The sequence below is a fragment of the Neofelis nebulosa genome, chromosome 1, assembly GCF_028018385.1.
Source record: "Neofelis nebulosa isolate mNeoNeb1 chromosome 1, mNeoNeb1.pri, whole genome shotgun sequence".
NCBI classification, from domain to species: domain Eukaryota; kingdom Metazoa; phylum Chordata; class Mammalia; order Carnivora; family Felidae; genus Neofelis; species Neofelis nebulosa.
The window spans coordinates 60,499,725-60,521,886 of record NC_080782.1 but is presented as its reverse complement, the minus strand read 5'-3'; the positions used below and the strand labels follow the sequence as shown (position 1 = coordinate 60,521,886).

The 22,162-nt window shown below is 40.6% G+C and overlaps 1 protein-coding gene across 3 annotated transcripts in view; it reads right to left on the bottom strand.

The window, feature by feature from the left end:
* The window catches only part of DOCK2 (dedicator of cytokinesis 2), a 417,694-nt gene that overhangs the window by 383,240 nt on the left and 12,292 nt on the right, over positions 1 to 22,162 (bottom strand). For 2 of the 3 annotated variants that reach the window (XM_058723143.1, XM_058723158.1), the window contains exons 2-5: positions 13,979 to 14,062; positions 3,758 to 3,798; positions 2,640 to 2,695; positions 2,051 to 2,171 (exon numbers count right to left, since the gene is read on the bottom strand). In XM_058723143.1, coding sequence (XP_058579126.1) covers positions 2,051 to 2,171; positions 2,640 to 2,695; positions 3,758 to 3,798; positions 13,979 to 14,062 — 302 coding nt within the window. The remainder of the gene's footprint in view (positions 1 to 2,050; positions 2,172 to 2,639; positions 2,696 to 3,757; positions 3,799 to 13,978; positions 14,063 to 22,162) is intronic. The other variant, XM_058723150.1, reaches the window with a different exon arrangement.

Genomic DNA, 22,162 nt, shown 5'->3' with positions numbered 1-22,162 from the left:
GCCAAGCACTTTTGGCTTTCCATTTGGGAAAGCATGTGTGATATAATAATATATATAAATATATATAATTTTATTTATATATATATATAATTTTATTTTTATATATATAATTTTATTTATATATATATAATTTATATATATATATAATTTTATATATATATAATTTATATATATAATTATATATATATATATTATATATATATATAAATTATATATATAATTTTTTATATATATATATAGTTTGTTCTTTGTCCCCAGTTCTTGGCACAGAGCTCCTAAAGCCCTTGGAACATCCTGAGTGATAACAGCATTTTTTTTTATTCATAATGAGCACCTTTTGACCATACCTGAGTTTACGCTAATGATGTGACTCCTGATGGTCCCTTAGACAGCTTCAGGATGGGGGCTGAATGTGAGAGGAACCCACTATGTGATTAGAGAGTTGGAACTTTCAGCCATACCCCCCTCACTCTTCCCTTCAGGGAGGGGGGAGGCTGGGGATGGAGCCTAATCACCAATGTCCAACGATTTAACAACCATGCCTATGTAATGAAACTTTGATTAAAACTCTCAATCAGTAAGGTTCCTGGCGCTTCCCAGATGAGCATGCTTCGTGCAGAGAAAGTGGCATGCCCAGAGAAGGCATGAAAGCTCTGTGCTTACCCACCCCATTCCTTTACCTGTATATATCTTCCTTTTGGCTTTTCTGCATTGAAGCCTTTATAGTAAAACAGTAACCATGAGTACAGCTCTTTCCAGAGCTCTGTGAGTTGTTCTAAGGAATTACGAGTCCCCACATAGAGGTGGAGAGGAATGATGGACCCCTGAATTTGTATTAAGTTTGGACAGAAGTGTGCGTAGCCTGGGAACCTGGGACTTGCAACTGGCATCCTAAGTGAGGGCAACCTTGTAGGACTCAGTCCTTAAATCTGTGGAATCTGAAACTGACTCTGGGTAGGCTGTGTTAGAACTGAATTGAATTATAAGGCATCCAGTTAGTGTTGGAGAATGGGAAGTTGTTGTTGGAAGGCATGGAAGGCTGTACAATTTATTAAGTAAGTTATTTTAGTTTACTAAAAAGGGAGCCAATTTAGGTATTAAGTAAATATCGTACAGGTGGTACATAGACACGGCAAGAATCATGAAGGTGATACTGAAATACCGGAAGTTTAAGGTTCTCTTTACTAGGGCAAAGGGCACAATGGACTTGATATTTAAAGATTTTTTAAGGGAAAATGACAAGTTGCCACATTGCGTGTGTATGCTATGTTTAAAAGGGAGTAGTGGAGGTGAATAATTAACTGCTTTAGCTTCAAGTCACTGTTCTCCCCCTAAACTTTCCTAACAACTATACAACTGGATGTGCCGATTACCATATAATACGAAGTATCCACACGGGAGTTGATATTTATGACCATAAAAGTTAAGTCTACAAATAGCATGTGTACATACCAGCAGGTGAACACAGGGCTGTAACAAAGATGCGGTAAGCCCCGGTTGACGTTTTCAACTCTCAGCTTACTGGTTTTCTTAGCTAATTGCTTTCATTAGGAAGTTTAGAAGCATCAAAGGAGGATTTAAAATTAGATTTGCTTCAATACAGGGAAAACACATGTAAAATGCACTCTTTGTTTTTCCAGGGTCAAAACTTATTCACAGATCTAAGGACAATAACCATTAGTTAATTAAAATATAAGACGGTATTTCTCAAGGTATTGTCAGTAGACTACCAAATTAAAGTCCCCAGGGTTTATTAAAATGTAATAAAAAGTCCCATTAAAGGAAGCTTTATCTTTTAGCAAAAACTTTTGCACTAGTTTTAAAGCCGAAGGATCACATCAGACCCCCGTTTATTATGGCTCAGTCACAAGCTTGCTGTGTGGCTTTGAGAAAGTTACCTAATCTCTCTGGGCCTCGATGTACTCCTACTGTTTGTTCTCTACTATGCTGCCGAGGCCACCTTGGCCTGCCCTGCTCAAGGATGAATTCCAAATGTGAACCATACAGAGACTGCAGGAAGCATCCCAGGGATCAGGGTTTTGAGTCTCACCACGTAGAGCTGTTTCCAGATGCTGCCCCACTCCCAAAGTGTCGTTGTCACTTCTTGTGCCAGAGGAATTTCTGCAGGAATGATGTTCTCGATATTTCTATTTAAGGTGGGAGACAGAACTCTGTGAAATTGAGACCCAGGTGCTAACAAGATAAAATGCTGGCAAATTTGCATTAAGCTGCAGCTGCTAAGAGGGCCCTTGTTGGCAAGAGACTGAACCGCCTCCAATAGCCACACCAATTACATTATGCAAATGCAAGGAGCTTCTTTTTTAATGTCCTCCTTCACTAGGGTGGGCCCTTCAAGCTCGTTATTCAGGCTCAATCTACTTTAATATAGTTCAAAGGCAGGTGCCAGTGAAAAGTTTGATTCTCCAACTTCCTAATACTCCCTCATCATCAGGTCTGAACAGCAATCAACTTGGATTAGATCTCCCATTTCATGAGGAAAAGGAGACACACAAATAAACATGGGCACGAAGAAGAGGGATCAGCTGATTCACATCTGCCAAGTTAGGTTTTCAAAGCAGACAGGACAGAGGCACCTGGGAGCTGTGGGAGGGTCAAGTCTGGTGAAGAATGACAAATACCTTCTTTTCTCCACTGTCACTTCCTTGATGTGGATAAAGGATTTAGGGAAAATGCCCTGTTGGGAATAAAATAAGATAAAATAAAATAAAATGACATATCCTTACAGAAATGACCTGAGGCCTTTGTGGTTTTTCCCAAAAGCTATTGGCTGGTAAAAACCCTCCAACTTTAAAGGAATAACTCATTCTCTTAGGTCTAGTTCTTTCTAGCCAGTTCTCCACCAGTTGTTCTAGATCTCATAATAGCCCTAGAATCCCGAGGATGCTTCAGTCCTATTTTGGACAAGACAGGACAAAAAAAAAAAAAAAAAAAAAAAAAAAAAAGACTCGCTCTAAGAGAAACAAGGTGCTTTGTCTCTCCCCTCTCCTGCCCAATTCCAGGAAAGCAGTCACTCTTCACAGTCACAAATAGCTAGAAGGTCAGGTCCTAAAGCAACAGTGTCCTTGGTTGCATGTGGGCTATTTGATATAAGACCTATTTTTCCCTGGATTTATTTCATTGTTCTTTGGACAGCACATTGGGATCATGCCTCCCAATACAGCAATGCCAGAGAGGAGGGAAGAAGTGTCTTATTTCCTTGCCCCATAAGCTTGTCTCAGTTAGCAAGAGAAGTTTATCAATTACTTGCAAATTCCTTCATAAATTAACCAGGGTGTCCGCTGGAGGCATCTGCGTCCACCCTAGGTGCCCGCTTTCATGGAGATGATGGCATAACATGGGGTTGGAACAGGTGAACTCCCCAAAGGCAGAGACTGGACTTGTCTCTGTGAGGGGAGGAAATGATGAATGCACCCAAACAACTCTAGAGAAAGGCAGCAGAAGATAAATTTCAAACAAAACGTGTACAATTCCATGGGGAGTCAAGGAAGGGGGAAATCATATGCAACTGGCCTATCAGAAAAAGTCAGAAGGAACGAGACCTGCGGAGGTTAGCCTTAAGTGGAAGGGAGCTGAGACACAGCAAGTGCCGAGGTGTGGAGGTGGAAAAGCGCAGGACACAAAGGAGAGAGGAGACAAATGTGCTGATGAGCTACAGAGGTTGGTAATTGCCCAAAGGGATTGCAGCATCATGTAAAGACATCCAGTATTGTTTCAAGTAAAAACGAATTGACCTTACCTGTAACATTTTGTGCTTTAGGAGGTATCCCCTATACCAATCTGCAAAGAGAAAATAAACAAACAGGTCTCTTATCTACTCTTACAAGCTTATTGCTGGTTTTTGTTGTTGTTCTGCTTGTTTTTAAGTAGCAAAGAAACTACTGTGAGGTGCTTTAGACCTCAGGCACAAATCCAAGTCTGGAAGGCCCTAGGCTTCAACAAGCTGTTGAAATCATTGCCAACATCTCCAAAAATCATCTAAAAATACAGAGATCTCACACAACAATGCGAATTTCCTCCTTTTGTAAAAATAGGAGGCCCAGTGACAGTGGCTAGTGCTTCCCCATGGCCTCAGTAGGCTGACAGCGAGGAGCAGCTGGTCTCATCACACAGAACAGGTGCCTCAACTCACCAGCCTCCACCCAGCCCCTCACTTATTCCCATTACCTGCCTGGGCCCCGTGTTCAGATGCATGCTTCAACCTCTTCCTTAGAGATGTACAAAGGCTGAGGGAGTTTGGCAAACATACTAAAATAATACCCACAGTTTTAACAGCAGCAAATGGTGTCTAATATGTGATTTGCAAAAGTCAGTCATTACAAAACAGACAAGTTCAGAGATGGGTAAAAGGACAGGAATTTTAAAAGATTCTTCCCTTTGCAAGAACTTCAAAAATGATTCAATTAGCAGAAATCCAAATTATACACAGTCTCAAACAAAATGAGCCTCGGTGTAGCAAGTATTGATGACTATAATGAGCCCACTGGCCTTTGGAATAATTCAAGCACAGCCAAGTGGTGGCATTTGTCATCTTTGTAAATAAAAAGCGTCTGTCAGGAGCCTCATTAGCAAACCCTCATTACTGGGCTGACAGATTGTTGTCGAAATATGTTCTCAACAGACATACATGCAAGCCCCCAAACAAACAAGTTGAAATGCAAAGTCACCATTCACAGTCATGAGGCAGCTTGAAGGTCAGGTCCTAAAGAAAACTCAAAGCAACAGGTGCCCACAGTGGCTCCTATTTTGAGAAACAGAAAGAAAGGGAAGGAGAGAAGGAGAAAAGGAAGGAGAGAAGAAAAAAGTTAGAGAAAAGGAATCTCCGGTTTGGAATAAAGTACTGTTTTAGGCACTCTTCATGTATGAAGTCTCTTAACCCTCGTGACCACGATGAGGTAGGAACTATAATTATCCCATTTTACAAAAGAATGACCTACCTGAGGCAGAGAGAAGTTAAATAATTTGCCCAGGGTTACACAGCTAATAAGTGACAATGTCAGGATTTGAATGCACATGGCCATCACACTGCGCTTCCTGTCTGATGCAGGAAGGAGTATGATGGTTGCCTAATATTTCCGTCCTCTCAATATCTGAATCCCCAAAACTATATCCCTACTAAGCTACTTTCCAGCTGAATACTTCCAGTGCTGGAAAACATCATGAGGCATCACATTCTATGTTTACACTCCTAATAATCTGTCCATAACTACTGGGAATAATTAACCATTAGCAATAGCGTCAATGCTGGTAAAGGTTTTGTTTTGTTTCTTTCAAGTTATAAATTAATCTTCACAATAATCCTATAGAGTAGATACTATTATTGCCTTAGTTTTGCAAATGAAAATAGAGAGTCACAGAATGATTAAGCAGCTTGCTCATGGTCACACAGCTAGTCGGTGATGTAACTAAGATTTAAACCCAAGCATCTGACTCCACAGAGATGACACCCCACAGTCGTGCACTATAACAACTCCTTTGTTTGCAGTTCTACCCCATGCCACCAACTAAATAAGAACATCTTTGGAATATTACTAGCCACCATTTTTTGATTGCTTAATATAGGCAAAGCTGTATGTTAAGTGTTGTACATGCATTTTCTCATTTAGTCCTCATATCAATACTATGAGCCAAGTATCATCATTTCCATTTTATAGATGAAGAAATTGAAATTCAAGTCAGTTGATGTACTGAGCCAAATCACACAGCCAGGGTTCAAGGGCAAATCTGTATGGCTTCAAAGCCAGCCCTCAATGCTTTTCTGCCACATTAGCCACTGTGTGATGAGTACATATACAGAAAAAGTTCTCTTAGAGCACAAATACAGACAAGGGTCTCATAGTTGTAGTGACCTGAATCTACTTGATGGCCAAAGCCACCAAAATCTACCAGAGACTAGGAAAACAATCAAGGGACCAAAAGTCCCTACCCAGAGCTCATGCGCACATCTGCTTCTCCATGACAGGATCTCCATGATCAGGATCCCTTGAATCCCTGGTCCAGGAACTCTGCCTGCTCAGACCCTTGAGGCTCAGTTACCTACGGTAGCTTTTCTGATTCTTAGAACTTCAGCTCACTCCTGAGCAAGGAATCTATTGACTATTACCCAGCATACATGTTCTGTTTCCAAGATTCAAGTTCAATCAACACTGATGGTTCACCTACTATGTACATGACACTGGGCTAAGTACTTTCAGAAATAAATATCCTGTGATCCTTGATGAGAAGGGCTTATTACCACCTCCACTTGCAAGATAATTATAATGCATTGACTGCATCAGGGCTCTCCTTAGGACTTTTTTCTGACATCTCCACCTCTGCTGGGCCATTGACTTCCATGACTCCTGATTTCGGCTCCCTAATCTGGTCATCTGTCAGCTATATCTGGCTGTACTCCAAGACCTGACCAGCCAGATAACAATAGTTGGCATCCATAGCAAAATGCACAACAATGAACACCATGATCAAAAGCAGGCACACAGCACTTGCCATATCCCAGGACTTGCCCCCAGGCTGAACACATTTTCCTATTAAATAATAGCAACCCTATCCATGAGATAAGCACTTCTGTTTTAATAGGGAACTCACAAAGTGCATCCTGGGGGAAGATGAGAAAATGAAAATGTTTACCATTCTTCGTGACAGTTAGAAAGTACCAATTCTTCAAACTGTCCTCCCTTCCCACATCCCAAATACTAAAACAAAATGTACCTAAATTCTCTAATCATCTAGCATCTGTGGAGAGTAGGGAGAAAGTTGAGGAGAGATTAAAAATATCCCAGGATAGAGATGCCTGGGTGGCTCAGTCGGTTGAGCGTCCGACTTCAGCTCAGGTCATGATCTCACAGTACGTGGGTTCGAGCCCTGCATTGGGCTCTGTGCTGACAGCTCAGATCCTGGAGCCTGCTTCAGATTCTGTGGCTCACTCTGAATCTGTCCCTCTCCCGCTCATGCTCTGTCTCTCTCTGTCTCAAAAATAAATAAAGCATTAAAATTTTTTTTTTAAATATTCCAGGACATTAAAAAAAAATCGGTGGCCTAAAGATCCAGTCTTCTCTCTATCTATAAGCAGCATAATTTTTGGTCATGTCACTAAAGCCTGAATGTTTTCATCTATAAAATGAGGGAAATAACATGCACCCCACAGGGTGTTACAAAACTATTTTTAAAATATGATTATGAAGTAAACCATCTAGTAAAGGTATAAAACCTTGGAGGGGAGGAAAACACCAATTTCAGGATAAATATTACCTACAGTATGGACAAAAAGACAAGAATAGAATAGAGGAGGGATAAACAGAGGGTTTCAAATGCATCTAAAGTTTTTATTTCTTGAAGTCTGAAGTAAACATTGCAAATTTTAATATTTGTTTATTGAGTGGCAATTGCTTGAATGTATTTTACTTTCCTGTATGATTTTGATTTCCTGTATAATATTAACATCAGATATAAGTTAGCAGTTATCAGTGGTTAAGAGTGTGCTCTCTGGAAGCAAAGCTCAGATTTGTATGGAGATCTACAACTTACTGTCTGTGTGATCTTAGACATTTCTCTGAGCCTCAGTTTTCTTATCTGTAAAATGGAAATAATAATAGTGTCTGTCTAATAAGGCTGAAGTTAGATAAGGAATTCAGAGTTTGTCCAGTGCCTGGCATATGGTGAGTGTTCAAAATTAGTAAATACCATTCTCTCTTTTAAAAATCAAAAATCATCATCAATAACAACCACTACCAGAGAAAGTTGGCAGGGCATATTTTCTATTTTATTTACAAAACGTACAGATTTTTTTTAAGTTTATTTATTTATTTTGAGGGCAGGGAGGGATAGAGAGAAAGGGAGAAAGAAAGAATCAAGCTGAGCCCAATGCAAGGCTCGAACTCACAAACTGTGAGATCATGACCTGAGCAGAAAACAAGTCAGACACTTACTCGGCTGAGATACCTGGGCGCCCTGAGAACCTACAGATTTTGAATACCATCACTTTTCCCCAGTGAAGTCCCAACAAAGTAAATGACACATGCTTCAAATTCAACAAAATAGAAGTTTACTGATGATTTTGCCTCACCCTCATTCAGAAGAGAAGTTCACTTTCACAGGACCTGTCTCTAAAGCAGACTCAAACAAAGGGACATCTCCCTGCAGAGTGGCACTTTAAAAGGATGCCCTGTCAAATGTTCATCAAGACCCTCTCTTACCCTAACAGTAAAGAACTTTGATCACTCTCAGTGGAGTTGTTAGTACGGAAGCTGCTACATGGCTCCGGGTCCACCCTACTCTGCGAGTGGTAGATTCAAAATTCTCTTTGCAAACCTCTTGGCAGCCCAACAAGAATGAGGCAATGCACACATGCCAACTTAGAAAGAGCTCCAAATATTTTTAAGTGAGAAAAGCAAATCTCAGAGTGGGATGCACAGTGTGGTCCCATTTCTAGGAAACAACCAAAGCTATGCCTTACCTTAAAAAGCAAAAGAAACTATGTTGGCCTCCTCCCTCATACCTTCCCTTTGTTTCATTTTACCGGTGAACAAAATTCAAAAGTTCCTTGGGAGCTACTGTACAGAAATTTCATTCTCTTCCCACTAAGATCGGGCCACGAGTGTATTTATCAGTAGATGGAATGAGACTTGACCTGTTGTTCCAGAAAGATAGCAAATAATTCTAGGGGGGGGCATTTAGTCCCTCTGAAGGGTTTAGAAAGAAGAGTCTAAACAAGCAGGATTCCTCCCCAAAGACCATCCCCCACCATAGTGTATGTCATCAGAAAAGAAAGAGAGACAGACAGAGAGACACAGGGGTCTTTGGAGGTGGTAGTCACTGCCTTCAGAGCGCTTGGTATAGCTTCCCCAACCCACAAGCCAGATCCAGGCATGAGGGGTAGAGTCCAGGAGATTCACAGCTAGGGACATTTGGCATCTCATACCCCAGCTACATGACTATTCATGCAGGGGACTGGCTGATCTTTGGGCTTATTTGATCAAGGAAGACAGAGATTTGGAAAGAAAGCACCCTAAACTCCCTCCCACCCCCAGCCTTGCTTAAGCTGGAGAAGGAGGGGAGGCATTAAACTGGATATAAGATTGAAATCTTCTTTTGAAATGTCATTAAATATCAGGAAAGATGTCAACCAAATATGACTGAAGGAAGTAAATGAGGAAAAATAACACTGATTTTTTTTATGTTTATCCTCCCATAAGGACTTGTGACTGCTCAATAAACACATGTATTTTCCACATCTAAAATCAGAACATAGAATGTTTATGCTACCTCTGGGTAAAAAGGGCAGCCTGAGAGATATACTATGGACCAAAAAATAAGCATTAGGATATCTAAGGCTTAGCAACAATGGGTACCCTTCTGAACTGTTTGAATTTTCAACAGAACAAAATATTAAATTTAGTACAGGCAAGGAAGGGCTGGCCTCACCTATTCCAGGCAATCAGGAGCCAGCTTCCAGATTCCCTGGGCTATACTGGAGACAGATATACCTCCCAGTCTCCATGTGGCTGTATATAATGGGGGGAAGGATGGAATTAATCAACACAAAACACCTAAGAGTGTTCTAACATAGAGTCTAGCATGGTGCTAGACAGCTTCTCTACTTTCGTGTTATCCTCATAACAACCTTAAGAACAGACAATGGTAACCCATTTCACAGGTAAGAAAACTGAAGCCCACCTACCCCAGACCATTCAACTAGTGGGTAGTGGAGCAGAGAATAACTTTCTGATTCAAAAGCTCATGATCTTTCCACTCCTTTTTTGTTTGTTTGTTTGTTTGTTTGTTTGTTTGTGGGGAGGATTTAAAAACCATCGAAAAGTACAAAAAATAAACTAACAACCACTCACATTCCTACCACCTAGAATTAATCATTACTAATATCTGGAGATGGGTGCTTCACATCTTAAAGACTATATTATCTTTTTTGTCTAAAATAGATATGGGCTGTTACAAAGAATTTAAAGTAAGCAGGAAAGTATAAATATAGAAGCTAAAAGAATCATCCTGAATCCCATTACCCATAAAAAGAAAAATACTATTAACATCATTTTAGTCAACTTCTCATTTATATTTATATACACAGAATAACAGATGGATAAATAGATAAAATATCATTTCCAAAAATTCTCATAAAAATTAGCATATAGTAAAGATATTATGCAAATAAAAATCTCAAATACCAAACTTAATCTTATTTATTTGTATTTAATAAAAGAAAAAGAAATGGAGTGAAATTGAAGGAAATGTTGAAACTTTGATTAAATGTTTCTTCTTAGGGGAATCCTCTTGCACTGTTGGTGGGAATGCAAACTGGTGCAGCCACTCTGGAAAACCGTATGGAGGCTCCTCAAATAGTTAAAAATAGAACTACTGTATGACCCAGCAATTGTACTACTAGGTATTTATCCAAAGAATACGAAAATACTGATTCAAAGGGATACATGCACCCCAAAGTTTATAGCAGCATTATCTTCAATAGCCAAATTATGGAAATAGCTCAGTATCCATTGACTCATAAATGGATAAACAAGATGTGGCATATACATACAATGGAAGATTACTCAGCCATAACAAAGAATGAAATCCTGCTACTTGCAGCAACATGGATGGAGCTAGAGAGTATTTTGCTACTCGAAATAAGTCAGTCAAAGACAAATACCATATGATTTCACTCATGAGTGGAATTTAAGAAACAAAACAAACGAGCAAAGGGGAAAAAAGAGGGAGGGCAGCAAACCAAGAAACAGACTCTTAACTATAGAGAACAAACTGATGGTTACCAGATGGGAGGTGAGTAGGGGGATGGGTGAAATAGGTGGTGGGGATTAAGGAGGGCACTTGTCATGAGCACTGGGTGATGTACGAAAGTACTGAATCACTGTATTTTACACCTGAAACTAATATTATTCTGCATGTTAACTAACTGGACTTTGAATAAAAACTTAAAAATAAAATTAAATAAATTTCTCTTCTTTACACAAAAAAAATCCTGAAAACTCCTTAAAAATAGTTATGAAATACATTAAAAGATTGGCGTGGTTATAAGTTTTTAATTGTTCTGTTTAATTTCTGATATTGGCAAACTCTCTGTTAGGATAATATCATAAAGTTAATCTATTCCCTTCTACTCCTCACTGCTCAATTTTATGTGCTGTGTTTTTTTTTCTTTACATTGTCCATTTCCCTAACATTAACATTATTTTTGGTAGTCATAAATATTGTGACTTTTAATATCAATCTCTATAAATTCATTCATTTAGACTCAGTGCTCACCACTATTTCTTTTTATCACAGCCTTTTACTTCCTGTTTTATGAAATTTTGATTCATCTCTCAATTGGCTGGATTTTATTTTTCAATTAGGTTTCTATAAGAGGGTCTCATGAGCACACCCCCAGATCTTTTTACTACATCACCTTGACTAATTTTTGACTGACACTGTGGTTTTCACCTTTTTATGTTTGCCAGAAACAGGTTTTCAATCAGAATCATAGGCAGAACTTCGCATCTGCAAAGCAGACAACACCGAACCTGATCTCAGAGCCTTTAGCTGTCCAAGGCCCTCAGGGAAACCTTAAGATCCCATAAATTCCAGTTTGAAAACTCCCTATGGATATGGATGCATGCATGATGAGTCTTAATAATTTGTATACCAATGCTTCAGATAAATAGAATCATTTTAACAGACTTCTGAACATTGAATATACATTTTCAAAGTACTCATGAACTGGCAATCACTCGCTAAATTAATATGCCCAGCTCTTTCCAGAAAGGCAACGTGGCTGCTTCTTGCCAGGATACATTAAAATAAAACTAATAAAATAGAATTAAAAGAGGAAAACCAGAACCAAAGAGGTTAGCAACAAGGACACTAATCCCAAAGACAAATAAAGGTGGCTTGAGTCATCAAGTGTGACCTTTCCGAAGGTCGGGCACCAGGCCAGGCAAGGGAATGAAAGGCTCTGACTGTGTGCTACCCATGTGGTCAGTTTACTGGCCTCAAGCTCTTTCTCCAGGAAAACGAAACGGAAAATACTTGTCTGAATCTCAAAATGTGGGATGCGGCAAATAATGACCAGGTTTTTTCACTGCTTTGGTAGCTGTGGAGTGAAAGAAAGGCTGTGGGCTTATACACATGGGGAGGGAAACACAGCCACACTCCTGTGTGACCCTCAGCGAGTCATTTCTCTTCCCTGAGTCTTGTTTCCTGACTTGCAGACGTGAGGACTCACGCCTGTTTCTCAGGATTAGCATTCAGCAGCATGGGAGACACAGTGAGGAGAGTTGTCATCTGTTTATATTTTCATTCTTTGACCTTGCTGGATACTTACAGTTTGCTTATCTGCCACTGGGTAGAACCAGATTTGTGAAAGATGGGTTGCAGTGTGGAAGGGGGCAAGGGGGTTGGAACCATATACTCTCCTTCCTGCCCCTGTCCCATTCACTCTGTGTGTAAAAGGTTTTAACAGGGCCAGACTGGGATTTTCAGAGGCCTGGACTCTAAAAAGTGCTTCGTTTCACCTCACATACAACCCAAAATAACAATAACACTAAAGGATAAGACAAATGTAAGGAAGGTGAACAAAGTTCTCATTTCTCCCATGATGACCCGGCTAAAGCTGTTTTGAAATATCAAATATCAAATTCTTTCCTCCTCACAAAAGCTTTTCTGCTTGTTTGCTTTTTGGTTTGCATGTGTGTGTGTGTGTATGCTTGTGTGTATGTTTGCATGTGTGTGTACGCGTATCTGTGAGTGTGCTGTGTATGCTTGTGTGCCAATCTGCAGAACAGCCTTGGAAGTTACATACAGCTAATCTGGCACTGGAGATAAGACCTGTCCTGTGGGTGGCTGTGAGGAGTAACTAGACTTGCATGTCAGCATTGTCCGGAATTTAGCACAGTGCCCCCAGTACCTGGTAAGCATCCAACGATGGCTAGTTCTATAGGCACCTCTGTTCTGGCTGGCTATTTCCCCTGGAGGGGCTCTCCTTCACAGTAGCACACCTGTTTCCTGCCCACCCCTCACTCCCATCACAGCACAGGAGAGCATCACCTGAGGGATTAGCTGGGAGGGAGGGATGGGCCTGGGTGCTCAGTCCACTCACCTCTTCTTTCTTCTTCCTCTGCCCAGCTACAGGAAGGACATATGCTCTCCACACAGTCGGGTTAGTGGCAGGCCCAGGGAAGGGGAGAACTGTGGAGGTCTTGCTCTGCCAGTGACGACTGGGAGAGTCTGGCTCAGAGTGGCCGACACATTGGCAAGTTTCTTTAGTATTACACCCAAGCCACACTCCCAATATCAATTTTATCAGTGACATAGGTGATATATTGATTCATAATGGCCTAAGTCACAGGTCCAAGGCCATTAGCTTTTGTGCAAGTTTTAAAGAGTACCCCTACGACCACCAGCACCACCATGGGTAAACACAGCCCAATACACGCTTGGCTTCACAAGAGAATGGCACCTCTGTGGGAAGAAAGAGATGCCACTTTGCCCAAGACAGGGCCCCCAGCTCGGTGCAGGGTGTGAGCACTGCTCCCTGGACCAGGCACAGTGCCTATACCACACAGTTGTGCATATCAGTTCTCCTGGAATCAAGGGTATAATTTCCTAAGCCCTTCAAACCCCTAATAGTGCTGATTTCCCTTTATAACCTTATTAGTATTGATACTAAGAAAGAAGGTGGGTGTCATAGGCCCTAAGAGCCCCATGGCTATGGCAAATGGACAGCACAACAAACATCAAACCACACAGTCAGCCCTTCGCTACTAAGCATAAATTCCTAAAATAACAAAGCATTATTTTCAGTACATTCAAATTACTAATATTATCAAAATTCATAACAGACCACACATAGCTCCAGGTTCCAAGAGAGGGCTGGAGGTGCTGGGTATATGCTGCAGGCATCCCAACACCATCAGCTAGGGGTCCTGGCATCCCTGGATCACCCGAGCCAGTGACTCACCTCCGCAGGTCTCCTGTATTCGCACCACATCACCAATCTGCAGGGAGAGCTGGAGGGCTCCACTCCCTTGGAAGTTGTATATGGCTGTGAAACAGAAGAGAGGGGCAGCCTGGTCAGACTTCTGGATACTGATAATCACTGCTCCTCCCTGTTTTCCCTGCCTTGAGTTTACCCAACACCATGCAGACTACATGGGCTAACAAGACTAATGCAGAACCACTGCCTACCACAGGACTGAATGCAGCCCCAGCCTGGCTGCTAAAGGCCCTCACTCATTGACCAAACCTGACCTCTCCCAGCACAAGTTCTGCACTCCAGTCTGCATGACAAGAACGCTGTTTATATCATCTACCATAGGTTGACCTCTCACAGTGCACCAGGCAAGTGCTCTGCACATCTCATTCCCTTCTCACAGCAACCCTGTGAGGTATAAACTGTGATCCCATTTTGCAGATGGAAAACAGAGGTGCTGAAAAGTTAAATAATCTGGTGAAAATCATCAGGCCAGGAACTGACAGGAAAATCAGTATCTAACTTCCATATTCTCAACCACCATGATGAGGTACTTGCTGCTCCCCAATTACTCCCTCCTGGTGACAATAGCCTGACATCCAAGGATGTGCTGTCTCCCAATTTCCATTATCAGTGCCTGGGGGCAGTAGTTGGCTGTGAAGTAGTCAGAGTCCCCTCTGTGCTGTCAGAACCTCCGTTAACCCCTTGGAACATGACCTCATGCCATATCATTGCAGTGCGTAGGCCGTGCTCAGCATCACTTGCTAAGTGAAGACCAGGCCACATTGTTAATCCATGTTAGGGTTGCAGCCTACTTTCCAAAGGCTAAAAATGGAACCACCAGCTTAGTAGGTCTTCAAGAACAGAATAAGACACAATGCATGTGGGTTGATTTAAAGAAAGTCTCTCAGGAGGCTGAACAGTATGATCCTAGAATGTTGTCATCATTCATTCATGCAGTGAATATTCAGTAAGTGGCTATGATGTGCCAGGCACATGCTAGGCACTGATCTCACTCTATTGGTGAACACAGAAATAAATATAAGTTTACAAAAGATGATACATGTGAAAGAGAAACAATAGAGCCTGGTATAGAGTTATAGGGCACATCACATTTTGTTGGGGTATTTAGGAAAGGCCTCTCTGAGCTGATACACAAAGCAATTGAGCTGTTCAGCTGTGGGGACACTAAGGGAGGGGCATTTCAGGAAGAGGGAACAGCATGTGCAAAGGTCCTGAGGAAGGAAGGCACTTGGCATATTCAGACAACATCAAAAGAAACCTTTGTGGATGGAGTAAGATACGAGAGGAAAAGGTGATACAAGATGAGGCTGAAGAAGTAGGGACCAGGTCCCGCACAGCCTTGTGATGAGTTTAAGCTTTACTCCAAGAGAATGAGAAGCTGGAGGGATTTTATTTATTTATTTGGGAATAGATTTATTGGGATACAATTTGCCCATCTGAGGTATATAATTCAACAATTTATTCACAGAGTTGTGCAGGCATCACCGTGATTAATTCTAGAACAATCTCATCACCTCGGAAAGTTACCCCAGCTCCAAGTGGCCACTAATCTACTTTCTGTCTCTACAGATATGTTTATTCTGGGCACTGCATACAAATAGAATCATATAACACATGGTCTTTTGTGACTGGCTTCTTTCACTCAGCAGTGTCCTCAAGATTCATCCATGGGGTAGCAACTGTTGCAACTCAATTTACTCCCTCTCCCACTGGTCCTCAGTTTCCTCATATGTCAACAAAACAAAATGTATTCAAAAACTACTTCTTCAGGTGACTTCAGCAAAAATGGCAGAGTAAGGAACTCCACGTGCCTGTCCCTCCAAAGAAGTAATGAGAAATCTGACAAAAGCTGTCAGAATCAACTGTATCAGAACCCTAGAAAATAGTCAAAAGTTTACATCAAGAAAATGCTTAATCAAGAAAAAGGCAACTGAAACCTGGTAAAGCTTTCCGGCATTTTAACTTACCCTTACTCCCCACCTCAGTGGTGGTCTTGAAAATGGTATTCTGTGTCCTTTGTGTGGGTTTCTAGAGCCAGACGGAGCAGAGAGGACCTTGTTCTAAGAAACTGTAGTTGTCTGTTTTGACCTGTGTGTGGGCTCCCCAAAGGATTAGAGCTATGAGCTTGTCCTTTATTATTGTTTATTATTTATGCTTTGGAGGAATGAGGGGAGTAGAAGTAAATTAAGTCAATGGTAAGACTACCAGGAGGACTCAGGATTCCTCTCATTTAGCTCAATCTATTATCTGCCCTGTTTGGTCACATGATTTATCAGCAATGAGCTTCTGTTTGGTTTGGAGACCACTGGGATTAGAGAGACAGAACAATGGCCATTTCATGGGCCTTTCCACATTTACTCTGCCTCCCTCCATCCAATCGCCACACATTAGCCAGAGCAATAGTCAGTGCAATGGGATTATATCACTCCCCTGCTTAACTAACACTCTTCTGTCTTCCCCCCACTGGCATGTGTATAAACAAAAGAGTCTATCCATACAATGGAATATTATTTAGCCACAGAAAGGAATAAAGTAGTTACAGTTACTACAATATGGATAAATATGGATTGAACAATACCCACATATACCAGGGGATCTGGAAGGCTATGCACATGGTTGGACATGCTAATAAAGGATGGAGAAGGCCGTAAACTCTCAACTCTGACTGACCTTCAAGCACCATGCTGTCAGGAAATGCAGGCAGGCTAAGGCAGAGCTGCAAGTGGCCTGGTTAAGTGTTAAAAGTATGCCCCAATACACACATACAGAGTCCAGCTGCAAACAGCAGATTTCTTTTCATTTCAACTCCAGGCATTTGGAGATTTGAGTGACCATATTGCAACAAATAATACAGTCTTCACAAAAGTACTTTAGAAAAGTCATTAAACAAACAAACCATTATATCCTATATTAAGCAGCTACAACAAGCCCTGACAAGGAAGAGAATCTGACATCTGAGCTAGCACATTATAATATTCAAGATATTCAATTTTCAACACAAAATTATGAGGCATGTAAACAAACAAACAAACAAACAAGAAAGTATGGCCTATTCACAGAAGAACAAAAAGAAATTAATAGAAATTCCTCACAAACGATATACATTGGATTTATAAGAAAAAGACTTTAAATCAATTGTCTTTATGCTCAACTAGCTAAAGAAAACTATGGGCAAATAACTAAGTAAAACCAAAAGAATAATGTCACATAATATAGAGAATATTATTAAATAGATAGAAATGACAAACTAATAAAATAGAAATCCTGTAGCTAAAAAATACAATAAAAAATGTTAGAGAGGCTCAATTGCAGACTTGAGCAGTCAGAAGAAAGAATCAATAACCTTGAAAGTAGGTCAGTTGAGATCAGCCAGCCTGAGAAGTAGAAAGAAAAGAGAATAAAGAAAAATGAACAGTGCCTAAGTGACCTGTGGGATACTATCAAGCACACAAACTTCATACAATGGGAGATTCCATAATTAGAGGAAAGAGAGATAAAGGAGTAGAAAGCATATTTGAAAAAATAATGGCCAGAAACTTTCATTTGATGGAAGACATAAATCTACAGACCCAAAAAGGTCAGTGCTATCTGAGCAAAATAAACACAGATATCCACACTGAGACATAATGGTGAAACTGTCAAAAAAAAAAAAAAAAAACAGAGAATTTTAAAAACATCAAGAGAGAAGCAAATCATCATGTACAAAGACTCCTAAATAAAATTAATAAGTGATTTCTCTTTAGAAACCACAGAGTCTAGAAGGCAGTGGGATGTCATATTTAAAGTGCTAAAAGGAAGGGGTGCCTGGGTGGCGCAGTCGGTTAAGCGTCCGACTTCAGCCAGGTCACGATCTCGCGGTCCGTGAGTTCGAGCCCCGCGTCAGGCTCTGGGCTGATGGCTCGGAGCCTGGAGCCTGTTTCCAATTCTGTGTCTCCCTCTCTCTCTGCCCCTCCCCTGTTCATGCTCTGTCTCTCTCTGTCCCAAAAATAAATAAAAAACGTTGAAAAAAAAAAATTTTTTAAATAAAAAAAAAAATAAATAAAGTGCTAAAAGGAAAAAAAAAATCAACCAAGAATTCTATCTCTCAAAAAATTATTCTTCAAATATAAAGGAGAAGTTAAGAGATAAACAGAAACAGAGGTCCATCACTAATAGACAACTGGAAAGACAAATACATAAAATAATAATTATAAAATCTATAATACACACATATATACAATGTATAAAAATGTAATGTGTGACAATAACAACAAAAGGGAAGAGACAGATTTGTACAGAAGCAGAGGTTTTGTCTACTATTGAAGCTAAATTGGTATTAACTCAAAATATATTCTTATTATGGTAAGATGTTAATTGTGAACCCCAGGTTAACCTCTAAGAAAATAAGCAAAAAACAGAGAGAAAAGTAAATGAGAAAGGAATCAAATCAGTAAACTAGAAAAAATCAATTACACACAAAAGAATGTAGTAATGAATTGAAGAACAAAAAAACATGTAAGATACATAGAAAACAAGTAGCAAAATGTTATAAATAAAACTTTCCTTATGAGTATTTACATTAAATGTAAATGAATAAAACTGTCTTGGCAAAAGGCAGAGATTGATAAAAAGATTATAAAACAATAACCACACACACACACACACACACACACACACACACACACACCCCACCATGATCCAGCTGTATGTTATCTACAAGAGACTCACTTTACATCCAAAAATACAAGTTAGGTTCAAAGTAAAAGAATGGGGAAAAAAATGTTCCTTGCACATAGTAACAAAAAACACTGTAGTGGGTATGGTAATACTAGACAAAACAGACTTTAAGTCAAAAGTGTTTCAAGAGACAGAGTATCATATATTGGCAAAAGGGTCAACACACCAAGAAGATATACCAATTATAAACAGATGTCCCTAATAACAGCACCAAAATGTATGAAGCAAACACTGACAAAATTAAAAGGAGAACTAGGCAGAGGCTAATAATAACCAGAGACTTCAATGTCCCACTATCAGTAATGTACAGAACATGTAAGCATAAAGTCAGTAAGAAAATAGAATATGTGAGCCATACTGTAAATAACCAGACCTAAAGGACATATACAAAATACTCCATCCTGCAACAGCAAAATGTACTTTCTTCTCAAATGCATATGGAACATTTTCTAGAATAGCCCATAAGTTAGGCCACAAAACACATCTCAATACATTACAAACACTGAAATCATACAAAGTGTCTTTTCCAATGACAGAGGAATGAAGCTAGAAATGAATAAGAGAAATAAAACTGGAAAATTTACAACTATGTGCAAATCAAACAATATACTCTTTTGAGAGAGAGAGAGAGAGAGAGAGAGAGAGAGAGAGCACATGTGTGCACACTAGCAGGAGAGGGGAAGAGGGAGAGAGAGAGAGAGAGAGAGAGAGAGAGAGAATCTCAAGCAGACTCCTCGCTCAGTGCAGAGTCCAACTCAGGGCTCAGTCTCAGGACTGTGAGATCATGACCCGACCAAAATCAAGAGTTGGCTGTACAACCAACTGAGCCACCCAGGTGTCTCTAAACAATATACTCTTAAGCAACAAGGTATCAAAGAAGAACTCACAAGGGAAATTAGAAAATATTTTGAGACAAATGAAAATGAAAACACAACTTCACAAAACTTATGGATGGAGTGAAAGCAGTAATCATATCAGTGAAGGAGCCTTGGAGAAGAAATGAGATCAGATTCCTCCTCAAACATAAAAAAGAAGCATTTATAATATTGTTTCACTGTGTCCCAGAGAAGCATATTCTCAATTGTCCTTTTGTGTTGTCTTCATAACTACTACACGAGGTAGCTACTATCCTCATTTTACAGATGAGGAAAATGAGGTACAGAGGTACAGGTTTGAGTGGCTCACCCATAATCTCCTCTTACCCTGTTGGCAGTAAGAGCCAGGACTCTAACCCAGCCCTGTGCCTTATTCATTCTCTGCACCTGTTTCCTCCCCACAGAACCTAGATGGCAGGTACTCAGGTGTTCACCAGACCCTGCTTCACGCTTCAGTCTTGCCACATTCTCTATGGGAAAAGGAAGAAACTTAGAGGCTATTTAGTCCAAACACCTATACAAATCAGCCCTTTCACCACGGGACCAACCAGTGTTTGTAGGTATTCATAGTAACGGAAAATCTCGATCCTGAGAGACGATAAAACTTGGGAGTCAAGAGTCTATCTGGAGTCACGCAGATGTGGTTCCTGGGCCTAGTTTTGCCCTTTATTGGCTCTGGCCTCAAGCCCAGAGCCACAGCATGTGATTATACAGGTTTGCCCTGCAAGGGGTGACCCATTGGAGGTTAGTATGCAACCTGTGATCTGGGCAGGGGAGGGGTATTATTTTTGTAATCCACCCAAAGTCACTGTAAGGGCCAGTGGAAGGCTGCTGGAGCAGCTTCACACCCCTGAGTCTCATTTTCCCCAATCATAGAATGGAGGAGATGATAGTCCCTAATTTGCAGGGTTCTTAGGAAGCTCAGCTGAGATTAAAATACAAAGGATTTACTGGTGTCTGGCCATAGTAAGTCCTCAATAAATGGTCATCATTTTTCTCTTTATTAGCATTATAAAACCTCCTAAAGCAATCTTTTCAGAAGAACTCCTTCAGAGCTCTTCTTTAGGTCACCTTAAATCTGTCTCCCTGCAGTTTGCAACAAATGACACTGTTGGTCAACACTGAATAAAATTAATCCTTTGTTCAAAACCAGACCTTGAGAAGGCCCTCAGGGGACTCAGGAATCTCTTCTCCTGCATAAACATAGCATGTCTCTCTGTTGCCTTTACACTTGGTCTGATTTCAAACCCTGTCCCCACACAGCCTGCTGACATTTGGACCTGCTCCAGCTTGCTGGTGCTCTAACTCAGACCCTCCCACTCCTTGCTCCCTCCAACCCCAGAAATTTGGCTGAGAACATGTCTGTCACAGACCTGGGCAGGGCCATGGAGGCAACTGAGATTTCTAACAGAAGAATCCCATCCACAAAATAAGTTGGCCTCTGAGGAACTAGCAAATAAGGTCTGTCCATCAGACATTAGGAGGGTGGGGTGAGACTGTTTTGTTCCCTATTTCCTCTCCATCTTTCCTTAGGAATCCCTTCCTCACCCTCTGCCCAGCTTCATCGGATTAGAAGGTTCAAATTGATCAATTTAAGAAAATGTCTTGGAGAGATCTTGAAACATGGTATTCAACATGAAGGTCTGTATTCATTCCAAAGACGCACATTGTATGAAAATGAAAGTAACTGATGTTGCTGTTTAATTTAAAAATGTATTTCTGCGTTTGCATAAGGGCCTCTATTCTCAAGACTCCATTTGGGGAAAATCAGACATTACTGACAAGGAAGTGGCTTTGCATACCAATACCCTATTCTGTTAAATTTTCTAAATGACTAACAGGAAACTTTGAACAAGAATGCTACTGTTTGCTAAAGTTTGATTGCTTATCTATGATCCTCATTTGAGTTACTTCTGACCAGTGTAGAAACAGATCACCTTTTTCCCTATTCCCTGTAGGCCTAACCACTGTCAACTTTTGAATGAAGGATGAAAGGGGCAGAAAAACATGAGGAAGATATAGGACAAAAAATAAGTAAAGCCACTAAAATCATAGCCTGCCCCACCCTAGCCATGCCTACCCAAGGAAGATGGAAAAGTGGTGGGTGGCAGGATTCCCAGAGACACCCATTCTAGCTTCCCCTTTCATATAAGGTCTCCAGACACTGGAGAATACGGACACATCTGCATGAAGGATTTGACTTCTTCCTCCATCAAAGTACTATACCCAAGAACCAAGGCAGCAGTTGGTTACTGACAAGCCGGCTCAAACCAAAATACTTATAGCTGAGGATCAAAGGGATGTTTAAAGTACCAAGGTCATCTGGGCTCATTAAACCCAATGAGGACTCTGATACTGGAAATGTGGGTTGGCAAGCCAGTGGAAACAGCTACTTTGAGACAGGTGAGACTTTCAACAACCCTAGAAATAGAACCCATTGATTAGCCACCAATTCCACTTAAACATATTCAGATACACAGTTCATCAGGAACCCAAATTGAGAGAAATAAAAAGTAAACACCATTGTTATAGCATGCAGTGCACAGAAACAACTAGG